This window comes from Cydia splendana, chromosome 2 (assembly GCF_910591565.1).
Source record: "Cydia splendana chromosome 2, ilCydSple1.2, whole genome shotgun sequence".
Classification (NCBI taxonomy): domain Eukaryota; kingdom Metazoa; phylum Arthropoda; class Insecta; order Lepidoptera; family Tortricidae; genus Cydia; species Cydia splendana.
Genome location: NC_085961.1, coordinates 9,615,991 through 9,640,841, shown reverse-complemented (window position 1 = coordinate 9,640,841; position 24,851 = coordinate 9,615,991). Strand labels below are relative to the sequence as shown.

The 24,851-nt window shown below is 37.1% G+C and overlaps 2 protein-coding genes across 4 annotated transcripts in view; one reads left to right on the top strand and one right to left on the bottom strand.

Moving 5' to 3' along the window:
* Positions 1-820: 820 nt before the first annotated feature.
* Positions 821-24,851, bottom strand: part of LOC134803304 (chaoptin) — a 61,383-nt gene continuing 37,352 nt past the window's right edge. The window contains exons 3-27 of one of the 2 annotated variants that reach the window (XM_063776084.1): positions 22,674-22,763; positions 20,869-21,073; positions 20,409-20,579; positions 14,604-14,812; positions 13,928-14,082; positions 13,511-13,613; positions 12,865-13,065; positions 12,141-12,277; positions 11,764-11,983; positions 11,457-11,678; positions 10,900-11,141; positions 10,650-10,822; positions 9,602-9,637; positions 6,195-6,276; positions 5,841-6,006; positions 5,550-5,692; positions 5,057-5,198; positions 4,292-4,426; positions 3,806-4,003; positions 3,264-3,407; positions 2,634-2,774; positions 2,304-2,546; positions 1,982-2,217; positions 1,740-1,866; positions 821-1,415 (exon numbers count right to left, since the gene is read on the bottom strand). In XM_063776084.1, coding sequence (XP_063632154.1) covers positions 1,311-1,415; positions 1,740-1,866; positions 1,982-2,217; positions 2,304-2,546; positions 2,634-2,774; positions 3,264-3,407; positions 3,806-4,003; positions 4,292-4,426; positions 5,057-5,198; positions 5,550-5,692; positions 5,841-6,006; positions 6,195-6,276; positions 9,602-9,637; positions 10,650-10,822; positions 10,900-11,141; positions 11,457-11,678; positions 11,764-11,983; positions 12,141-12,277; positions 12,865-13,065; positions 13,511-13,613; positions 13,928-14,082; positions 14,604-14,812; positions 20,409-20,579; positions 20,869-21,073; positions 22,674-22,763 — 4,026 coding nt within the window. In that variant the 3' untranslated portion in view covers positions 821-1,310. The remainder of the gene's footprint in view (positions 1,416-1,739; positions 1,867-1,981; positions 2,218-2,303; positions 2,547-2,633; positions 2,775-3,263; positions 3,408-3,805; positions 4,004-4,291; positions 4,427-5,056; positions 5,199-5,549; positions 5,693-5,840; positions 6,007-6,194; positions 6,277-9,601; positions 9,638-10,649; positions 10,823-10,899; positions 11,142-11,456; positions 11,679-11,763; positions 11,984-12,140; positions 12,278-12,864; positions 13,066-13,510; positions 13,614-13,927; positions 14,083-14,603; positions 14,813-20,408; positions 20,580-20,868; positions 21,074-22,673; positions 22,764-24,851) is intronic. The other variant, XM_063776093.1, reaches the window with a different exon arrangement.
* Positions 21,854-24,851, top strand: part of LOC134803381 (neuropeptide F-like) — a 164,622-nt gene continuing 161,624 nt past the window's right edge. For both annotated transcript variants that reach the window (XM_063776205.1, XM_063776197.1), the window contains exon 1: positions 21,854-21,876. In XM_063776205.1, the coding sequence (XP_063632275.1) occupies positions 21,869-21,876 (8 nt within the window). In that variant the 5' untranslated portion in view covers positions 21,854-21,868. The remainder of the gene's footprint in view (positions 21,877-24,851) is intronic.

Here is a 24,851-nt window from a genome sequence, read left to right as displayed (position 1 = left end):
ATGGGATATAACCTTCACTCCTACATTTTTTATTTTTGCCGCTCTTTTCTACTGACGGAAATTGCTTGACAGAGTATAATGACAAACGTGCATGTAATGAACACAGAATTAACAATTTTAACTTTAAGAGAGATAGTGACTCTGAAATAAGATAGGTAGATAAAAGATCTAGAAATTTATTTTTGTCAAATGTTTAAGAGCACAGTTAATATCCAAAAACAATCAATGCAAGAGTTGTTCTAATTGGCTATTAGAAGGTACCTATTAAAGAACCTATATCTAAAGGTTACTAATACACAAACCATACACCTAAAATAATATTGTAAACCTTAACAATGGACGAACACATCTCATTCCAGTGAATGCAGTCTACTTATACCATCAAATATTAAACCCCTTATTCATAAACGCACTACAAACCTCAATTAGCTAATAATTATTTATGTTTATCTGTCATTTTGACTTATGTATTTGTAAAAAAGGGATAAAACATAATTTAACTAAATCAGGCCCGTAAAGTTTTATGAATAAGGGGGTAAGTCATTGCTTTCCTGCGAACAAATCTTAAACCGACGTAAATGCAACTCCTAGACGCATTAAGTGCACTTCCACACATAAACGATTAAAATGTTTTAACCTTTTGATTTCGACATCATTACAAGCGCACCTTTAAGTTGGACATTTCCCCGGACAAAAATCACAGAGGTTATTTGTAAGGCAGTGCACGAAATGAGTGAAATCTAAAAAAATACTCTTAATACTACGCACACTCAAAAAAGGTTCCAACTTTGTATATCAAGTAGTAAGAGAAACAAGTACATTTCAGTTGGTTACGTTTAATCCCTTGAGATCACATCCGTTGCCTCATCTTCAAAACACAATTAATCACGCACAGTAGGCAACACTAGAGTTGTAAGCATGCAATCAATTACAAAAGTTCTTTATACAACTATCAACCGCGTATCTCACTCAGCTTCACTTTTTACCTCGTGTCTATTTCACGTAATTTCACTAAGACCGATCTAGATTTGGCTAATTGGGAGCACATTTTGGGAGATTCAGTGGGTTGTAGTGTAGGCCATTCACACATGTACATTCAAATAAAAAATTGATTCCAAAATCTACAGACCATCTCACTCTTCTGGTTATAACGGTTCAGGACAATTTCTGATGTCCAGCAGGTCAATATTTCACAGTTGAGCAATTAAAATAATTACCCAAATATTACGGCACGTTACTCCCTAAATTCCATATATTCGTGCCAGGATAAGGTGGAATTCTTCATATACCCCAAGGAGCCAACATAGACCTCATACGTAAAGACATGTAAGAAGCAACATGCCTGCAATGATAAGCCAATTGGGCATGCTACGAATTCCACCACTCCAGCCGCAGTCTAAATCTCGAGACAGTACCTGAAAAAAAAAGATGATAAATTATCTTCATTATACTTTTTAAACATCTAATTTTCATAATCATAATCATTTATTTACCTAATTCATTTATTTAGTAGTAGTAGATTAAATTCTTTGGAAGATTTAAAAGTATAAGTAGCTATAAAGTACTCTTCCAAGAATCCAAGAATAATACATTATTAAGATCGGTAAGTATACCAGTTAATATTAGTGGCTCATTAAATAAATCGAGCATCCCGTCATTGGTCAAATCTGTTTTAAAATGTGAATTGGTAACTCATAACTTCGTCTAACGGGTACCTACAAAAAAGTGGCAAAACTTACATCACTAAATGTTCTGTTGTCATAGTACGAACACCTCGCAAATCTGACGTCATCTCGCGTTGCAACACACTTCGAGGGACTTTCGCAAAGATATTGTCTTCTTTTGCGGTCCCATGCCTCTATCCACCTATTAAAAAAAACAATTCATTTCGTCAAATTTAAAAACAGTCTTCCACCTCAATCTCTATTACATTACTTGATTCTGATTTATATGCGCACTACAATAAAATGAATTCAATTACCCAATTCCACAATCACAGTAAATCGGATTGTCAGCTACTAAAATGTCTTGAAGGAACACGCTGTTGGGAACTCCTGGCCATTCTCTTGTGCCCGGATTAGGCGCCCTCATCAGATAATTCGACCTCAGATCAAGCGTTATATTCTTGACACGACCCGGGCCCCAGAACACTTCAGGTGGTATCTCTTCTATACTCGTATTAAAAATCGTAAGCTTCAGAACTTTTGAATGGACGCCCTAAAGATAAAGCATATTTAGTACAGTACGAGTTCATAAATAAAGATGTATTTTATGGCACGAAAGAAAAATATTTTGGTACATACGCTAAGCAGATATGGTGAAAGGTACTTCATTCCTCTTCCTGTTATAGTAATGTTATTAAGTTTACACGGCAACTGGCCACTTAATTCTTTACCAAGCTCAACAGCTGGACTTTCGACTTCCAGTAAAAGATTTTCCAAAGCCGCGTTGTGTGTCAACATTTTTGGAACACTAAAGTCTCTGACGTTATCGTATACAGTAATTTTTAGTGTTCTGAGTCCATACATTTTGTTAAAGACACCGTGCTGGAAATTAAAAATAGTTATTTGAAATACATTGCCAAAAGACACCTGCCCGAAGCAATCAATACAATACTTTTTATGGAATCATACCTCAAGTATTTTCAATCGAAGATGTGTGAGGTCAATATATTCTAGCCTCGGTGATAGTCCGTAAAGACTAGAATTCATCAAAGCCGTTATAGGATTGCCGGATAAAGAAAGCCATCGCAGTTCGTTTAAGGAGTGTGTCGCCTGAAATAAACATCAAAATAAGACTATAAATAGAAGTAAATAGCAGTTTTATCATAGCTACCCAAGTAGGTACCTAAGTACACGATATTTGTGTATCGGGCGTTTTTACTTGCGATGATGCACGCGACAGAATAATTTACGCAATTTGTAATTTTCTGGGGACAAAAGATAGTTAGATAGGTTTATTAGAAACATTATAAATCTCACGGCAAGTACTTAGCAAATTCTGGCATATCTCATTCGCTTTCTTTTAAGCCCTCATATATAGCGGTACAGACTTCCTCAATGGTTTAGGGTACAGTGACCTGTATTTTTTTTAAAGTTCTACTATTTAATCGAAAACAGATCATTGAAGCTGCATCATCCTGTTTTTTCTCAAACTTTCCTTTAGTTAGTCTCTTACATGACCAAACCTCTTCATCATACCCTTTATAATTTATTATTGCTACTACATCTTTACTAAATTTATTAAATACAATAACATCTTACCGATGGCAAGGTACTAAGGTCGTTGTAGGAAAGATCCAGTTTCCTCAAATGAGTTAGTTTGGCTGTTGCGTCTGGTGCGATTGATGGCAGATTGTTATATGAGAGATCTAAACTCTTTAGCTTTGGCAACTGCAACGTTGGCACCTAAAATATGACAAAAACTTCTTAATTAAAATGTTTTTGGAAAAATAACATTTTTGGTACAAGCTTTTATCGCTGACTGTACTCATCGAGACAATTCTAACAACTCCAAACACAATTAGGTTGCGTTGTTTTATCACAAAGTTTCTATGGCCACCTCCTATTTCCATCATCAGATCAGCTTGATGGTATACCATAATATGTATTGCGTTGTCACCCGACTTACATTATGTATGAAAATTTTCAGCTTCATCAGAAACCGGGAAGTGGGTCAAATTTAACTTGCAAGATTTGATTACAGACCGATACACAGACAACGGGACAGGTGAACTAAATAAAAGCTTGTAATAAGATTTTTGAAAATAAACACGGATTGTTAAAATACAGAGATGCGTAAATACCTGTAATAGGCTGACATTTCTTAAACCCAAATACAAAAGTTTTCTCTCCAATCCTTTGAAAGCGTTGTTCTCGCGGTCTCCAGAATTAAATGGAGAGTTATGGCTAAGGTCCAACCATCGAAGCCTAGGTAATGCTGTGAATGAGCCGCCTTCTATACGAACCAGGTGATTGTCCGACAAATCGAGCCAGGCCAGAGACTGTAAACACACGTTTTAAAATGACGTTTTTAAGTAACCAATAGATATTTTCTTCTATAGAAACTTTGAAAACAAGAAATAATTTAATGATCTAAGCAAACCAATAATGGATCGATTACAAATGACCACTATGAAAGCGATGTGATGGCATAGAAATTAATGTGGTAAAACTCTAAATATACAATGTACTATACACATTTCAGTATTATAGAATATCAAATAGGTATCGAATATAGGTAGATTAACTACCTTATTTTAAATAAAATTTTGAAATTCTTAACGTTCTACCTTAAACAGAATATTCTGCGGATATTGTTTTTTTTGGTGGTACACTCTCTGATGATCTCGTCTAGCCGTGTGGTACATGTACTCATCGCTGTAGTCCTGTTCGTCGGGCCAGTACTCGCCCACTTGGTCGGGGTTCTGGCAACACATGCAGGGATAGGACAACACATTAGCAACTACGCACACGCTGGCAATGACTACGGAGCTCGTTAGTCGCCAAGCACACAGGGTTGCGGTTATTTTATGGCAATCAAACCAAACTTGTTAGTCAGAAACTAACTAGGGATTTACGGCAAAAGGGAGAATCATCAAAAGGTTATAATAAAAATGTCTCGGCCTCGTAAGTCTAGGAGTGATTCTTGAATTAGGAATCATTTTCTATAATGAGCCAGTTAGGCGGTCAACATTTTTACGGCACTGTGTCGATAGCAGAGTTTAGGGCAAAGGAATACCTACAGCTACACACATTGCTACATGATGTAGATCGTCTAATGCCCCTCAGGATTCAATACTTTTTAAATTTTTAACTAAGTGGACTTACGAGGGTGGACCAAGGGCTGATTTTGCATTCTTATATTACACTTTACGAAGGTTGTAAAATCAGCCCAGAAATTATTTTATATTAAATCCGTAGACACTTTTGCAATCCATTTCAAAATGTACTGTTTCCATAATCAATCAAGCTGTTAGTTTATATACTACTTCAAACTGTTTCAACCAAATCTTTAACACTACAATGCAGAATTAAAATGATATAAATAGCTGTACCTTAAATCTCTGAACTAAGTCGGCTATCGCAATCGAAGGAATGTTGTTACCGCTGAGGTCGAATTCGACCAGATTGGCCGCTGCTGAAGACGATAGAGAAGATGTTGGGACCCTCGATAGCTGATTTTCGGCCAAGTCAAACCTAAAATGAATGAAGTGTTTTATTTTAATTTTTGATACTTTTCGGTTATTTTAAAAATATTTATTGTTTCTTGGTTAAAATATCACAATTCTTATTTATCATTCTTATCGTATAAAATGCATGTACAGTATACAAACAATTTTACATATTAGGTAGTTCAATCACTAAGTTTGTACGTAATGAGGAAATAAATCGGATATTAGCGGTTTATCGGCAATAAAGGAAAACATTTGATCGACTACTCCTTGTATTTCAAGAAAGTGGATCTTACATCTAATCGTTATTTGGGAGGTATTTTAAAGTCAATTTTCAGTAAATCCACTCGTCTTTTTAAAAATAATTTTAAATTACCTTTCCAACGCAGATGAAATAATCAAATTGTCGGGGAGATTTCTAAGGCGATTGTGGGACAAGTCAACGGACGTCAGATACTGCATTTCGTGGAATATCTCAATCGGAATCTCTACCAGGTGGTTATGAGATAAATCCAATATCTGAAAATATATTAATTTAAATAATTGACATAAAAACACAGAATGTACCATCAGTCGTACATCATAGGAATTATATTAGAAAAAACACAGTTAGCACACAATATAATTTTGCTAGTGCAATAAAATAAAAAATACGTAATTAATTAACCTGTAAGTTTTTAGCTTTTTTGAAGCAATCGTATTCCAGATCATATATTTCGTTATGCGACAAATCCAAATATTGCAGCATGACCATAGATCCAAAAACATCACGGGTAACATTACGAATTCTATTATGTGAAAGACGAAGTTCCGAAAGAGTTAAGTCTGCGTGCCTGTAAAAATGTCAGATATAATATACATTACATAACATAATAAACAATTATTTTTATGTTCTATTATCGCACGCCGCGTAGACATTTATTTTGATACAAGTAATTTCAATACGTTTTGTGTCAAAACTTCATATTTATATCAAAATTGAATTCAAAGCGACTTTATTATAGTTAATAGTAATGTTTACCTGAAGTAATATGGAGCAATATATGTAATATTATTGTGAGAGAAATCCAATACTCTGATATTTACGGATACAGTTCCAAGATCTGAAACATATAAGCAATTTAGTATTATCGGTAAAAACAAAGCTACTTAAACACAAAGGACTTGCGGCTAAAATACGGTAACTAGTTAAGTACGGACACAGGTAAGGGTTAAGTATGTTTTTATATAGGTACATTCGATTTTCTTTTGTAACACATTATAATACAGTAAATATACAGGTTGATTCAGGAGACGTGAGCAGGACTGATACTGCGCATATCGTTAATTATAAGCAACTGTTTCGTATCAGTATTAGTGAGGTTAACGTTAATTTTCTAGTCGTGTTGAAAAAAAAAGTTATTATTTTTTTTACGACATGCATGGTCACCCTAAAATAAGAATACTAAACTACCGATATTCTGTGTCAAATTGAATGTCATTACTGTCATCACGGTCTGGTTACTTTTGAAAACTCGTATCCAAGGCCTATTGACTTCCTTGAAACGATGTGACCCTTCAAAATTGTACATGTGTTGTCCGTTCCCAGACGAGATTGCCAGTAATTAACATCAAAATATTTTACTACAGCAACATTGCTAGAACTGGCTTTGTCTATAGATACGATTTCTAGGAACAAATCAAATTATTTTATCAAATATATTTTGATTTGTATTTTATGAAGTAGTCATATGTAAATTATTATTTATTTTTTGATATATGTATATTATTATCTATTATATTTCAGTTTGTCTTTGTCTATGTTCATAAAATCTACGAAGGGTAGACGTGCCTCTACCCTCCTTGATAAAATAAAAAAAAAATCTTTGTCAATTGGCCTCTTTGATAGGCCTTGATTTGGGTCTGGCCGGTAAGAACATAGAAAAGATAAAAGTCTGTAATGTCAATGCTGTCATTTAAGTCATTTAATGCAAAAATATCAATTTTCATATAAAACGATTTATTCACTTGAAATATATTTATTTACCTATTAATTTTAAAAATAAAAACTATTCATATGTACGAGCAACATATCTAAATGCGTCTTCGCACAGACTTAGTTAAATTTAAACCGTTGTCTCTCTTCCTTCCTTGCTGTATGTATCCGGCAATGGCGACTTCATCAACAATTCTTATCCGGATTATGGAAAGCCCTAGTGTGTGTGTGAAAACTGTTGTAGTAAATCAGAAATAGCGATAATTTCAAGGTAAGATATATATTAATCTTTAAATAAAAATGAGCGTGCTAATTACCAAATTCAAATATAATAATTTAATCATACTATCCCCGTAAGTCCCGCGGACGCTATATCGCATCCGAAATTATAATCAAAATTCAACATAGATGTAAAACCCCACATTGTTTAAGCTGGTAACCCTAGGAATTAGCGACGTTAGTAATTAGGAAGATAGATTATATTGTTTAATTTTTTGACTATTTTGTTTTAGAAAGTGAATCAGCAGATGGCTTGAGCGTGAGATAATAATATAATCCTGGGCCGTCATATGATTTCTTGGAAAAAGCTCAGAAGGGCACGTATCTGCCGCATATCCAAACTAGTTACCCGGTGACCAAGAACGCTGCGCGGAGCTGTGAAGCAGAAAATGTCCGATAACCGGATAGATGTAATAACAACTTGTAACCATTTGCCATATCAGTGTATGTATTCATATGTATTATGAAAATATTTATATCTTAATAATACGTAACTTTTTGTTACCTTTTATATTTCACGAATTTCTGAATATAGTACCTAATCATTATCTTTTAACGTATTTTTTTACTTATTTGTGAAATGCTAATTTAAGAGCCCAACAACGTGCACACTAGCGCCACTGCTAAATAATTGTGATTATTTAAATTTAACGACATGTATTTAAAAAAGGGGCCGCTACGGACTGTATTGTGTATTTAGGTACCTTTTGAATACATCAAACTAGATTTTATGTTGCTGGATTCGTCGATCTATGAGCTCAAAACAAAAACGGCCGTTTTAACTTTGGACGGGTAGATTGACGAATCCAATAACATAAACACTAGTTTAATGTATTCAGTAGTGGCGCTAGTGTGCACGTTGATGGGCTCTTAAAAACCTGACCCCAACAAAAAAGAAAAAAATACAAAAATAAATTCCCTCTCTGGGATTCGAACCCAGGACCATTAGCTTCCTGAACTGGATTACTGCCAATACCCGCTAGGCTAAACGGGTTGTCAATTCTAATTACAATGGTATCCTACCAGAGCGCTAGTAGTATAAACGAACTTTTGAAAGGGACATTTTTTTGTATGGAGTTATCGTTCTTCTCCTAGTGAGTATTATATTCTTTGCTCGTATCTCACTCAAGTTTGACAGTTTATTTTCTTCGTAATCAAAATGCCATTACGTTTAAAGAGGTTTTATGTTTATTAATTAGGTCCTGTAGGGTGACCATGATTGTTGAGAATTAAATTTGCCCTCACCAAAAAGTTCCAAAATAGGAAAAAGTGTTGTTGTTTCTCCTAAATACGACGGTGATCGATCAATTATCAGTAACTGAGTGTGCAGGATTAGTCCTGCTCACGTCTCATGAATCATCCTGTATAAAACATGCCCTTCAACAGTACGATTTCGGCAACATGTATCTATCTGAATCTCACGATTATGCTATTTATGATATGATACATATGTTTGAGAATTATGAATATTCGATAAGTAAAAAATCAAAAGTACAAAACCCATTTGTGAATCACTACGCTAGGTCAAGTCTTCCGCCTGCTCTGCTATTATTATTATTATTTTAAAAAGTTTAAGAGAAAATGTCGACATTCGTACTTTTTTGGAAAGCTGAGGAACTGAGGAACTCATTTCTGTATTTTGTACGCAAAGTGTCATACTTTTTTTTAAAGTAATGCCTTAAAATGTTACAAAGTTTGGGGAAAATTACAAAAAATTGTGACTTCAAATCCTTTTTTTTTTTTGAAAATTTGGGAAAGTTTTGGCAATCTTTTTTTATTTTACATAATCAGTAGTTTATTGGCTATTAGATGAATGCTTTTTTAATTCCAAATTTGAGTAGTTTTTTCACAATTACCACTTTTTAGTCGAAAGGCGGGTTTTTTAAACAAAAAACTAAACACTCAAATAACTTGAAAACCAATGAGTTTTGACCCCTGGTTGACGGGACTTAAATAATTGCAAATGACCCATAGAATAACCCCAAGGAATACGGCGAATTTCCAATCACCATGTATAGCTGATGCATGTACCTATAAATTTACCCCTATCATTCACGTCAGCGAATGTAAACAACTTGACATTTGTGAAGTAAATAAGATCTTTAAACTGTACACATACTATAATTAGAGGGACAACACATTTAATTTGAATACGAGTACAACTTCTGTATCACCTTGTTCGGAAGGAAATTCCTCATCAGAAATAAGTCCTGGTTGCAAAACAAAAAATAAAAATGTGCACAATAAAGCTATAATGAAAAGAAAATGAGGCAATAAAATACAAGTAAAGCATCCAAAAAGGTTAAACTTATTTAAAAGTTTCTATTTAAGTAAACTCAAATGCATAAATAGAAAATGAAAACAACAAGTTAAACGATCAGTAATGCAATGATCCAACAGTGTTAGAGTCTGGCTACTGAAATATTACACAAATGTTTGGCGGGAAATTCAAAAAATCTGGGGTTGGTCACACTTTGTGTAGTAGGAATTATAGTTTTGATACTAGAAAATATTTTTGATTTTCTGTGGACACGTAAGGTACCTAAGGATATCAGTTAAATATACGTTGACGTGCACTCAAAGTCAGCTCAGATAATTTCTACCACTATGTAAAGTACAGTCAACGATAAACACATATGTTAACACTTTCTCACCATATACCATTGTAACAAGGCGAAAAATGAAATGTAGTGTAAATACGACCTAGCTCGATAATACCATAATATTAATCCATCACCAAAAAAATACATAAGTACTATGCCAAATATGATAAATGCTAAGTATCAAAATATTTATAGAGCACCAACCTCCTAATTTGTTTACATTTGTTTAGGAGTTGTAAACATTGCAGTTTTTCGTTATACAACGCTACACGTCGACTTCGCACATTGTCGTAATGATTTACGAGTTAAAATAATAGTTTGCGAACCTCACTCAGTATAGACATTATTCATATTATTTATAAATATAAAATAAACCTCTAATAAACCGCAAACAATTTGAATGAATGACATACTTACATTGACAACTGATTTTAGCTTTTTTTTTAATCATAGACAATTGGTGATACAACAACGAAATATCTGTCAACAATTTTTGGCTAGCCAGACTCTATTGTTGAAAAAGAAAAACATTAACTACTGAAACGTAACGGCATGCAACTAATATTGATGTTGATTGATTATGATGACGAACACTAAATAAACCGTAAGAATTACTCACTTAGTGCTTTAGGAGGCCCATAGAAATTCGACGTGAAAAAACTGGGCGCATTTGAATCCGCTAGTGAAATAATTTCATTATATGATGCATTTACTTTCAACGCCGTTGCAGACCCCACTTGGTCAAATACTGAAAACTTGAATATAAACAGTTTGTTGAAGGATAAATCCAACCTGGAAAAAGAAAAATAATTAATTTATTTTATTTCATTTTGGTACCTATTATACAAAAAAAGTAAAATGTAACTTACTCGGCAAGTGCAGGTAAATTCTGAAATGCTTCGTCAGTGATGTCGTTGATTATATTTCCTTTAAGTTTTATAACTTTCAAGTTATCCAAACCCGTAAATGCTCTCCTTTGAATTATTTCAATTAAGTTGTCCTCGATGAAAATTTCTTGGAGTTCTCTCAGATCTACAAACGTGTGTTGTACTATTTGTCTCATTTGATTATGAGATATGTAAACGGATTCCAATTGTTTGTGAATGTCACCCTGAAAACAAATGATTTTTTTGTTTAAGTAGAATTTTAATTGCATGCTGGAGCTACTAGTTGGACTTTCAACCATGGCCAATAAAAAAAGTGTTTCGTTAGGTGAAGAAGATAAAAAAAGTAAAATAGGATTTGGAAAATCAAATACTTGTCTCAAAAAAATACTTACATAATATAAAATAAAGTAGGTATATTAATTATGAAAAGAGAATCGCTCGAAGGACGCGGATAAGTCTCCACCACTCATTGTTTTCAAAAACGTTGTAACTTATTTAAACATACGTACAGTAGGTAAGAGACTTTATTATTCACCTACCTGCAGTGTCCCTTTTGAAAAGTGGTCAATATAATTGTCTTGTAAATTCAACGATCTCAATTTGTATAAGAAATGAAACGACGTGTCAGGAACATTCTTCAGTTTGTTATTACTGAAATCCAAATACTGAAGCTCGATTAGAGCTTTAAGTGGTTCAAATGGCAGAATCTTCACGTTGTCTGCTAAGCCGTTGACAATTTTTAACGTGGTCAAACTGTGCAACTAGAAATATAAAGTTTATATTAATGTCTTAGCAGGCTTTCAATATTTAACACATAAATCACAGACTATTTTCAATAAAGTTTACCTCAGCAAAAGCGAAGGGGTCAATGAAGTCGATATCGTTTTCAGAAAGGTCTAAGGTTTTGATAGATCGCACGTGCTCGAAGGCGCTCGATTCGATTCTATCGATCGTGCTCCCGTAGATCTTGAGATCTTCCAACTCCACTCCAAACTCTAAAAAGTCCTCCGATCTTATACTCCGTCTGATAAGCCTGCCTACAGCTAGGTATCGCAGGGATCTCATCCTGAAACATTTTACATAATATTAATTATAGGAATTCATAGATTTGCTCATTATCTTCCTTAATACATTAACTAACTTAATGCTTATTATTTACTTGACAAAAAATGGCCACTTGTAACTCTTAAATAACATGACACAAAAATGAAATATCATTTTACCTTCTTACGTCCTGTATGCTCATTTGAATAGAAGATGCCCCACTGACATCTAAGTAGAACAACTTGTACTGGAAATTGTTGAAATTCGCTTGCGAAAACTCCGAGGGCGTGTTCGTGGCTATCAAGTTTACGTCCACCTGTAAAGTAAATAATGAAGCGCGTTGATTGGTATGTTTTGAATATACTCTCAGTCATAGTACCTAAGTAGCTTGGTGTTAATGGAGGCTGTCATCCTGTTACAATTTTATACTTTTGAGGTTTTTCTCATTTACATAATTGTAAAACATTATACTAAAATTATAATGATGTACAATTATGTATGATAGTTGTCATACATTCCAATTCCAAGCGACCATGAAAAAAATATACTTACTTAATTTTAAACATCAAAAAGTGTTGCATGCTAAATTAGCAGGCACTGATAATTACCTCCGACGTTTCGAGGACGGCATTGTCCCCTGGGGATATGCGGTATTGTTGAGAAGACTGGCTGAAGTTGATTACCCGCACTTCGTCTTTTTTATCAATTTGAACGAATACCGCCGGTTGAAAAACCAAAGATCGTGAATTCGTGAGTGTTGTGTGTCAACCGAATGACATCCCTTGTGTGCAAAACCTTCAAGTAGATAAACAAGACCTAGTGCGGGTAGTTCGAAAAACTCGCGTATCTAAATGTTGATTTAAATCAAAACCATAGTTATTTAGTTATCATTATCACCCATACCTTATTTTCTTTAAGGTTCAAGAACCGCAGCGCATCGAGTTTGTTGAGCATGAACTTGGAGATCATGGTGAGGTTGTTCTCGGCTAGGTCGAGGTTCTGCAGACTGTTCTCCAGCCCAGCGAAGGCGGCCGGAGAGAGCTCCGTGATGCCGCAGTCTCGGAGAGACAGGGTCCGTATCTTTGCGTTGCGGAAAGCATCTTCCTGGAATATCATACGTCAAAATTCAAGCAGGTAATTAAATCAAATATAGGAAACTAAAACAAACCTAACTGTAAAAGCAGCATAAATTTTCATCGCATATTTTAAGACTCCAAAACCTAGTGAGGTCTTGACCTAGTCGATCCATCGATTGTTGAACATTGGTCTTTTCTCTCCAGAGGCTAAGTAAACGTTTTCAGGTTTTTCTCAACGTCATCATGGTTGGACGAAACATAGGCTTACTGATGTTACGACATCAGTATGTTTTTCTATTCAATCATTTCAGCGGAGGTTTACGTCTATTCTGGTTGTCTTCGTCCAACTCAGCTTTAACTCATGTTACACCAGTTTTCTCCCTTCGTTGCTGCATGTACTTCAGAATAATTGTTTGACTTCTACTACTAAGTGACCTTGAAATATTACGAATCGATAATCTTCCTTAACTTACCCTAAGGGAATAAATGGGATTTCCATCAAGTGATGTTTGATTGAGAACGTAGAAATTCTTGAATGACCCGGGATTTAACATCTTAATGACGTTATTGTCTAACCTGAAACATATTAGGAGGAATTAAAAGCCTGATACGGTTATATTTGGCCCTGAGATAGTGTTACTACAAACTGCTTATAGGTTAAATATATAGGTATGTTACATCCCCCAAAACGGTAGGTATATGTCCTTTTCCACTACTTTATCCCAGTTGCAATCTACAGAAATTCGGGGAACGTTTAGCAATTTTTTGGTTAATCTACCAGTTTGTTTATATTAATTTTCATGGTAATTTATTTATTAATTGATTTTACACCTAATCAAAATATTGTTAATAAAAGAGTTTGGCAATTAATTAAATATAGTAGTTCTTACTTTAATACGTCTAAAGAGAGTTTGACGCCGTTAATGTCGTGCAGCGGTGGAACTTGCTTGATGACGTTGCTGGAAAGGTCCAGGACTCTCAGTTGCCGTAGGGGTGCTATCTCCTCGTAGGGGATGTAGCTCAGTTGGTTGTCGCCGAGCAGCAGCTGTAATGAGAAATCATATTTTTAACCCCCGAAGCAAAAAGGGGGGTGTTATATGTTTGACGCCAATGTCTGCCTGTCTGTCCGTGGCGTCGTAGCTCTCCAACGGATGGGCCGATTTCAATGCGATGTTTTTTACGTGAAAGCGAGTTTTCTTGCGGTGGTTCTTAGGTATGTTTCATAGAAATACCTGGAAGTTTGAAGAGTACCAACTCTTTTCCAAAAAAATGTAAGTAAGACATTTTTGGCATATGTGGCAATGGCTTTTGTTGGCATATAGCGTAGGGGTTTTTTATTTTTTTATTTAATAGTTATACTTGTTTATTAACAAACAGATTCAGTCAGATAGATCAGATATATCGCCTATATCGGAACGGCCAAGGTATTCACAATATCTGAACACGCACTCTAATGCCCTGACAATAGAGGCGTGTTCAGATATTTGCCTTAGTTCCAGCAATCCCCGATCGATCTCCCGATCTCCGATTTGATTTGACGTGGCGAACACTATCCGTGTCATGTACCTTATTAAGCCTGCTCATGCCATCTCTAAAGACGCCAGCCTCGATGATCGCTAAGTGGTTTCCTCGAAGGTCCAGGGTCTCGAGCATGGGAAGCCCAGCGAACGCGTCCACCGGCAGGTTGGCGATGGAGTTGTCCGCCAACATCAGGGTTTGTAGCGTGTTCTCTAAGCCTCGCCAGTTGTCGCCTGATATGTCTGTGATTTCGTTACCTAGAAAAGTGGAGGAAGGTAACATGTTAGTTGGTGATGCATAATAACTATAATAAGAATTATAACAAGATTTCAGTGATTTGGTTTCACTTAAAAAATAATTTATCGGTGTCTAAGTTTTGAACGATCAAATATGAGAAATATTAATGCCATTGATATTAGAATAGTTGGAAACGCAAAACATTTCGGCATATGAAATAAAAAAAAATTGACACTGTACAGTCAGCAGCAGAAGTTGCTAAGCGGGCGAGGTGGTCAAAATTACCTTGACACGCTTTTATTCTCTTAACAATTGTTGTAGATTTACGTTAATAGTATGTAGGTAGTTCTTAGTCTTAGATATTATCATATGTGGGTAGTTGAAATAAATCAGTGTTTGACCAAGCCTCTTGTCTTTTACTACATGGTGGCAGCGGTAAATTAATTAATAAACGTAATCGGAGTGATAAGTGTATAACATTACAGTTAAATAACCGTGTGTCAGTGTGTTAGTTGGGTGTAAAATGGAACACGCTCGTCCTCCGCCGGAATTAAGTGTCGAGGGCTGCGCGGCGGCGCGCGCCGACGCATGGAAAAAATGGTGGAAACAGTTCGCGGTGTTTCTAAAGGCATCCGGAGTGAGCAAGGAGGGGAAAGATGTGCAAGCGAGCTTGCTGGTCAACCTCATCGGCCCGGAAGGATATGAGATCTTTTCAACTTTCACGTATCAGAAGAATGAGAGTGCCGAGGATATTGATTGTATTAAGGGGAAGTTCGACAACCATTTCGGTACAAAGGTCAACATTACAATGGCACGATTTAAGTTTTTTACGCGTGCTCAGAATGCAGGTGAAACTATTAATCAATATGTGACGGCGCTAAAAGTACTCAGTCAGGTATGCGAATTCGATACGTTGGAGGACGGGCTTATACGGGATCGAGTGGTCTGTGGTATTTCTAGTAACGTAGTGAGGGATCGCCTACTTAGAGCGGAGGGTTTGACACTCGCTAAGGCGGTGCAGATATGCGAGGCGCACGAGATGTCTACAGAAGAGGGTCGGCAGATCGAGCGGGCGCAGGCTTCGACGTCATCAGCGGTCCAGGTGGACGCGCTCGGGCGCGCGCGCGGGGCGCGGGGGCGCCGCGGGCGCGGCCGGCGCGGCGGGCGCGGCGGCCGGCCGGGCGCGCGCGGCCAGCGGTGCTCGTGCTGCGGCGGCTCCTTCTGCGACCAGGCGGCTAACTGTCCGGCGGTTAACGCGGAGTGCTATGTATGTGACGCGCGCGGACACTACGCTAGAGTGTGCCCTAAGCGGGCTAAAGGTGATCGTGTGGACTATATGTCAATTGCGGAGGATGACTATTACACCGAGACATCGGACGACGATGATGATGATCTTTATGTAAATGTATTATATGTTCGCTCGCTAAAGGATAACTTGGAATGTAAAGGTAAAGACAAGGTTTCGGAATGGATTGAACCTTTATATTATAAAGGTAAGCCGATTCATTTTAAATTAGATTGTGGGGCTGTTTTAAATATTCTAAGTAAATCTGATTATTTATCTATGGGATTGAGAATTCAGGATTTAGTTCCATTCCGTAAACGGGTCTTTTCATACACGAAAAATACGGTGCCGATAATTGGGGAGTGTAAATTGTGCTTTGACGTCAAAGGAAATAAATATAAATTAAAATTTGTAGTCACGAGCTTGCACGTTCAGAATATTTTAGGTTTAAAAACGTGTGTCAAATTGGGATTGATTAAACGTATAGACACTATAGATGTTTTGAACGTGGATGAGTATAATGATTTGTTTAAAGGCTTAGGTGAATTACCGGGAACGCATGAAATTATAGTGGATCCGAGTGTATCCCCGGTAATTTGCCCTGTACGTAGAATACCGTTAGGTATGAAAGATAAATTGCGTGATGAAATAACTAGAATGGAAAAGTTAGGCGTGGTGCGAAAAGTGAGTCATCCAACTCCATGGGTCAATGCTATAGTTGTAGCTGCTAAGAAAAACGGGGATATCCGGGTGTGCTTGGACCCGCTGCACTTGAACCGGGCGGTGCGGCGCGCGCACTTCGTGCTGCCGACGGTGAGCGAGTTGGCGGCCCGCCTGCGCGGTGCGCGCTACTTTAGCGTGCTTGACGCACGTTGCGGGTTCTGGATGCTCAAGCTAAGCGACGCCAGTGCTGACCTCTGCACGTTCAACACACCATTTGGTAGGTACCAATTTTTAAGGCTCCCCTATGGAATCAGCTGTGCACCAGAGATGTTTCACGCGCAGGTAAGACAACATTTGGAGGACTTAGAAGGAACTGACTCGTTTATAGACGACATAATAGTCTGGGGGTCAACTAAAGAGGAGCATGATTGTAGGTTACAAAAATTATTGCAGAGAGCAAAAGATATCGGTATTAGATTTAACAGAGATAAATGTAAATTCGCGGTTACTGAGATAAAATATTTAGGGCACGTGTTTGACCGACAAGGAATGAGACCAGATGATGAGAAAGTAAAAGCTGTCGTGGACATGCCTGATCCACAAGACAGAAAAGCATTAGAACGATTTTTAGGTATGGTGAACTATCTCTCTAAATTTATACCTAACTACTCGGAATCCGTAAAAATATTGAGAGATTTATTGAAAAAAGAGGTGAACTGGACGTGGGACGAGCAGCACTCGAATGCGGTAAAAGTATTAAAGCAAAGAATTTCAGAAGCACCAGTTTTAGCACTGTACAGTGAACGAGAACCCCTGGTGATTTCAGTTGATGCTAGTGCCGTGGCGCTAGGGGCTGTGGTTCTTCAAAATGGGCGCCCGGTGGAATTTGCGTCACGTACTCTGACCGACACGCAAACACGATATGCTCAAATTGAGAAGGAGATGCTAGCGATCGTGTTTGCCTGTGAACGGTTTCACCAATATATATTTGGGAGACAGGGCGTGACCATCCAAACTGACCACAAGCCACTTGAGGCAATTTTCAAGAAGCCTTTATCAGCAGTACCGGCGCGCCTGCAACGCATGAGACTTCGTTTGCAAAGCTACAGTTTCCAGGTAATGTACACTCCAGGCAAATACATGTATATAGCGGATACACTGTCACGGGCAGCATTATCTGAACGGATGCATGAGCAGATGGCAGAGGACATGGAAGCGCAGGCGTGCTTCGTCTTAAGTCACGTACAATTTAGTGATAAAAAAATTAACATGTTGAGAGAACATGTAGCAAGAGACCACGTGAGTAAGAAACTAATACAGTTTATAAAGAACGGGTGGCCTAAAAACAAACACCAGGTTGATAATGACCTGCGAGTTTTTTGGCCATATAGAGAGTGCATGCAATACGAGGAAGGTATAGTTTAAAAAAATGATCAGGTCTACATTCCAGACTCTTTACGACGAGAAATGTTAAGTCGCATACACGAGGGTCATTTGGGAATCGACCGCTGCAAGCGGCGTGCGCGTGACGTCATGTTCTGGCCGGGTATGTCGCGCGATGTGGAGGACGTGGTGCGCGCGTGCTCGGCGTGCGCGTTGCTGGCCCCGCGACCGTCGCCGGAGCCGCTTTTACCACACGATATACCCGATGAGCCGTGGTACAAGGTAGGCTCTGACATCTTTGAGCTTAATAAAAAATATTACTTGATAATAGTAGATTATTTCTCGAACTACATAGAGGTAAACCAGTTGAAGTCCATTAATAGTAATTGTGTAATCGCGGCAATGACGGAACAATTCGCGAGACACGGCAGTCCTATAGAATTAATAACGGACAATGGACCGGCGTATGCGTCGAGAGAATTTAGAAAATTTGTCGAAAAATGGGATATAAATCACATAACGTCTTCTCCAATGTACTCGCAGTCAAATGGAAAAAGTGAACGGGCAGTACGCACAGTTAAAAAAATGTTACAAAAGTGTGTTTTATCAGGTCAAGATTATCAGATGGGGCTATTAAATTTTAGAACTACACCAAGGGATGGTATAGATTCACCGGCTAAAATATTAATGGGTAGAAAAATTCGCACACGTTTGCCAATGTATCAAAAAGGGGACGCGGAAACAAAATATATTCAAAATCATCAGTCCATTCTAAACAAACAGCGGCGACAAAAATGTAGATATGACCAATCAGCTCGAGATCTCCCTCCACTACAAAATAACGAAAATGTAGTGGTGGCCGACGGTCATAAACGTGAGTTTATGAAAGTGGTAAGTAAGGCTCCCGAGCCCAGATCTTATATTTTACGAGACCGTTTCGGACGTGAATGCCGGCGTAATCGCCGCCACATCATTCGTCGGCAGAAACCTCGCACTCCCACCGACAACGTGCAAGGCGTTGTTGGCGGTGACGTGCCGCAGCCGAGCACGAGCACCCGCGACACGGTGGCTGACGTTGTCTCCGCTCCGCCACCGGCGCAGGGTACGTCCGAGTTAGCCGTGGCTCCGCCGCCTCCACCGGCACCAATCTCAGTAAGTGTCCCGACCAATCTGACAGGTGCTAAGCATACTGGGCTACCCCCTGGCCCTACAACTAGGAGCAAGGCTCGGAAACTAGAGTCTGCCATGCCAGAAATAGATTAAATGTGCAAAATTTGATATATACATACCTAAAAGGTACATATAATTATTTGATTTTGCACAAATACTTTATTCATGTAGTTATAAGGTCACATCTATGTTCAACTGTAGGTCAATCGTTGCTTACAAGCAACAGCTGATGGCACTTACATAATTGCTTTAACATTATGTCTTAGAATAACATTTGTATGTATGTCGTATGTACTGGTCATTGAATACTTTTTATCATGTAACTGTATAGTACTTAAGTCCTTGTGATATTAAATTGCCCACGGGTTGCATTATTAAACAGATTGTTTACGCTGGTGTTACAATAGCCATAAGGACTAATATTGTGCATTCAAGTTGCATCAGGTATGAGTATTTATTGACCTACTTTAAACACAATGGTTTTTAAATATATTAGATAGGAAGAGATATGTTTAGAATAAGTAATTAGTTATTAACTCGAGTTATTATGTAGTTAAACTATCATACTACTGATGTTTATACAGAAGTAAATTAAGTTTATTTTATGTAAAAAAAAAAATAGAAGAAAAATAAAATGGTGGTGGTAATATTAAAGTAAAAAGTTGAGATACATGTTTTATACATTTGTTAGCCAGTAAGACATTTATAATTATTTAAACAAAACTGCTATGAGGGGAAAGATGTTGTAGATTTACGTTAATAGTATGTAGGTAGTTCTTAGTCTTAGATATTATCATATGTGGGTAGTTGAAATAAATCAGTGTTTGACCAAGCCTCTTGTCTTTTACTACAACAATAAAGTCGCGTCAATATCATTTTGAACACCTGTACGAGTATAGTATGGAGTTTTTAATATTAAGTAGGACACCATTAACTATCTAAAAAAATCAAAGTGGAATAATTGGAAGTGGAAGTGGAGTCGTTAGCTTCTCCAAAAAATACAGAGAGAGCTCAGAACGATGGTTAACATGTTGTACTTTAGTACACCTGTCTTCAATGGGTTCTGGGTGTACGTTGTAGTAAAGTTACTAACCTAACTAAGAGGTTTTACATACCAGTAAGGTCTAGCAGCCTCAGTTTCTGCAGATACCGCAGGGAGCGACTCGGGACGGCAGTAAGCCCGTCATGTTTGAGCTCTAGCTCCCACAGCGTATTGTCCAGCCCGTAGAACGCTTCCTCTTGGATCGTTTCCAGGGGATTCTGGTTTATCGCCAGTCTATATAGTCCTGCAACGTAATACGTTTGAGTCAGTTATGAAAAAAACTAATTTTTATTTATTTTATTTTTATTTATTTATTTATTTATTGACAACTTACATTAACAGGTATACCAAACATGTAAGTTATAAACATAACAAATTATTGTATTACTATATAATATATACATGACTAATACCTAATACTGAACTATGACGGTATAGTCGTAGGTGTGGAGATCGACTCCAAATACCGATAATAGCCTGCCGCAGTTTAAGTACAACTACACAATAGTGCAAGAATGATTACCACAACATACCAGTTGTCTGGAAGAAATGCGGCTCAAGATCTCTAATCCTGTTCCCAGTCAGCTGCAACGTGAACACCTTGGAGCTGTTGACGGCGGCGGGCACGCGCAGGATGGGCACGTTCTTGCACGTGACGATGCCGAGGTCTCCGGCCGGCTTCGAGCACGTGCAGAGCGCTTGGAACAGGCACGGCGGGTGCCCCGTGTCTACGTGGAGCTGAAAACATTGTTTGGTGAAGTTGAAAAGGGAGTTCAAAAGTAACGTTTCCCGCTGCGTGGCCGGTTAGTGTTGTGCCGTAACACATTTATTAGTTACCAATCATTTCACATCAAAATCATGAAAAACTCAATTTATTTACAGTCATAGTGATATGACATTTCGGGGTTTACATGAGATTTTGACGTTAGTGTCGCATGTGACATGACAGAAATATGATAGTCCTTAAAGTACCCTTATTCATAAACGCGCTACAAACCTCAATTAACTAATAATCGTTTGTCTTTATCTGTCATTCTGATTTATGTATTTGTAAGAAAGGTATAAAACATAATTTAACTAAATTAGGCCCGTAAAGTTTTGTGAATAAGGGGGTATATAGTTGAAGTTAAAGCTATTAAAATTAGCAAACAAAAACAAATTTGTCGGTTGTAAAGTTACGAGTACTTTTCGGCAAGTTGTCGGTGTACAATGGGATTAAAAGGATGAACTTGACATACAAAATTATTGATTAATGTATTAAATGCTCTTAGATGTTGGATTAATATCTAAGTCGAGAAAAAACATACAAACTTATTTTGAAATCCTCAGACCTGCCAACTAAAAACTAGTCTGTTTGTTGAATGTCATGTTAACGTCAATCTTGCGTCATTGCCAAAAAATATTTCAGAGATTCTTTGGCTTAATTGTAAATGTTTGTGCCGTAATTTGCATACAGAAATGTTTAGATCGTGATTGTGGACATTTTATGGACTCCATATCTGACAACACTGCAAACTGCTACGTATAGGTACTATGAGTAGGTAAGTGTAAAATATATGGTATTAGGTATTAGTTTGGTCCACGATTTGAACCCCCACTGCTACCTCTTAAGTTCACTGCGGTCGCTTTCATTTCACGTTTTTTGTAGTGATATGGATGTACCCGTAGCCTGATACCAGCTTACCTTGATATCGCATATCAAACGGTTACCCGCGTGCTACGCGGTAACTCTACAGCGGCATTCGAACTTTATGAATCTGTTATTGATTTCACATATTATTGATATGTTATTACTCGCAGAGCATCTCGATAGCACAAATATATATACTACATAGCATACGAGCGAGTGATGTCTAAATCAGATCAAAATTGACATCAATATCTCTTTGAATGGGTTATATAAATCGCATCGCAGCCATCACAAGCAATCACAAATTGTTAAGGCTCATTCATGTTTTTTCTTACCTATATGTAGAAATGCGACGGGTCGGGTGCAAGGTCATTTCATTCATTATGAGCACGGAAGTTTGCGCGAATATTAAACTGTGCAGCAGGAATATTTCACTACCTTAAGGGCCACCACAGTAAAGTAAGTGTGAAGGTTATTTTTTAAATTAAGTTTGTAGTATTGGGCAGAAACGTCTGCAAACGAACCACACAAAAAGTCATTATAACCCCATTTTCATCCCTTAAGAGGTACAATAAAAAATGGATCTCTACTACACTTCAATACTATTTTTGAAATTTCAAGTTACGGTATTTCGGTCGGGGTAAGATAGTATTGACAGTTAAGTATATTTAAATATATATTACCTCTATGTCACTAAGTCCGACTTACCTCTAATGCTCTGGATAGCGAGGCCCATATCATCAGCAGGAGTGTGACCACCACTAGGGTGTACCCGAACTTGATGATTGTCATCAAACTCTGCAACAAACAGACATACATATCATTAGTTTTATTTGGGTATTATTTATTTTAACGCGTTCACTACCAGCGCGAGCTACGTGCTACGCGTGTAGCGTGTAGCCGATGACCTGCATTTACTTTTATGTCATATAAGTAGTACCAATAAAAATATCTGGGAGACCGAGCTTTGCTCGGGAAACATATAAAAACTCAAAAATGCGCGTTTTCCCAGAGATAAGACCTAGCTAGATCGATTTATCGCCCCCGAAAACCCCCATATAGCAAACATCGAAATCGTAACAGCCGTTTCCGAGATCCCCGAAATATATAAATAAACAAGAATTGCTTGTTTAAAGGTATAAAATGTAGATAGCTATGGATAATCGTACATGGCGGGAAGAAGTTGATAATTGACGGGAAAAAAAAATTAAGAAATTTGAAACTTATGTAATTCTATTTTCAGTTAAAATTTCTTAACAATCGTCAAACTGCGTAAAAATATTTTACATAATATCAACTGGTCTCGACAGAGGAAAATGGGGACTAGACTACGTTTGTATAGAAAAGCAGTAGTCCACTTTCTTCTTACTCGTAATAAGTATTATTCACAGAGACTTAGAATAAAAAAACTACTAGTTATAACTGCAGTTGTGAGTCTTAAAATACATATTGCTAGTAACATTTTCATCGAACGTATAATTTAAGGCGTCTATAGATTTTGCACCAAATTGCAAGCGATTTTAGTTAATTGCTAGTCAGCAATACCTGGATAGGTAGAAGCAACCAATTCAATCGATCGATCAAATACAGCTATGTATCGCATTGCAAATTGCATGCAATTATCGGTGACGTTTGTTAAAAATTAACGCCAGCTGTCAAATTGCTAAGGCGGCATGTAACCGTCAGACGCCACTGTAGGGCACATAGTATTACAGACGAATATTGTTTTCCATCGTACTATCTCGGAAACGTTCATATTTTTCATGCTACTTCAGTCAACCTCTATACTTTTTGTACCGAGGCTGACTAAAATAGCAAGACACGTTCGTACGTTTTCTTGAAAGTATGAAGAAAAATAATTGTACAGTCATACAATTTTAGAGCAGACACTATACATTACATACTTATTGTAAAGCCGTGACACTCATAGAATATTAATAGTACATTATTGTCGAGGCTCGGAAGTAGCTACTTGCAGGCTGAGGATTCGTTTTAAACGGACGACCTTGGGAGTCCGTTTAATTGAATCCGAAGCCAGCAAGTAGCCTTCCAGCCGAGTCATATATAGTGCTTTTCTCAAAAATGGTGCAAGAAATATAAATATCATAGAAATATTTTACAAAAGCAACGTTCTTACGTATATATTTTCACAGAAAAAAGTAGAAACAATTGAAAAAATTAGCTTTGCCGCCTTTTTATTTTTTTAATAAAAAAATAGAAGTGTATTTTTCTGCCGAAAAAGGTCCCCAATGTCCTCATTGAGCGGCGGGGCATAATTAAATATTCATCATCTTTCCATATTTGTTTAATAATAAACTTCGGCGCCGTCCTGAATTTAATATTTTATGGTACAACTGATTTCACGACCTATATTCGGAAATATATAAAAGTTTAAATATTCAAACTCACACAAACAAGAACACTGCTTATGATCACTTTTTTTATACACTTTTTACCTTACGTCCATTATAACACAGTGACATTAGGTATTATATTGTTAAATATCAAATAAAATAAATAATTCATTAAATTTGTACGGAACCCTCGATGGGCGAGTCCCACTCGCACTTGTCCGGTATTTTATTTATTTTTTAATTTTTATACAATAATTTATCGAAAAGTATTCACGTTCAAAATACTTGTAACCGTTTACTTACCTTAATACGTACCAAAGTAGAGTACCTTAGCTACTCATAATTGTCATAATATATCAAATTATTTTAAATAGGTACACGCAGAGAAAAATAATCAGTACTTGTGTTATTTTCTCATTTCTAGGGCTTTAAAAGCTGGTTAAATGCTATTTCGATCATATATTCCTAATACAACTTGCAATATTATAATACATCACATCACTAGTAATGTTAACCGTCAATATGGTTACAC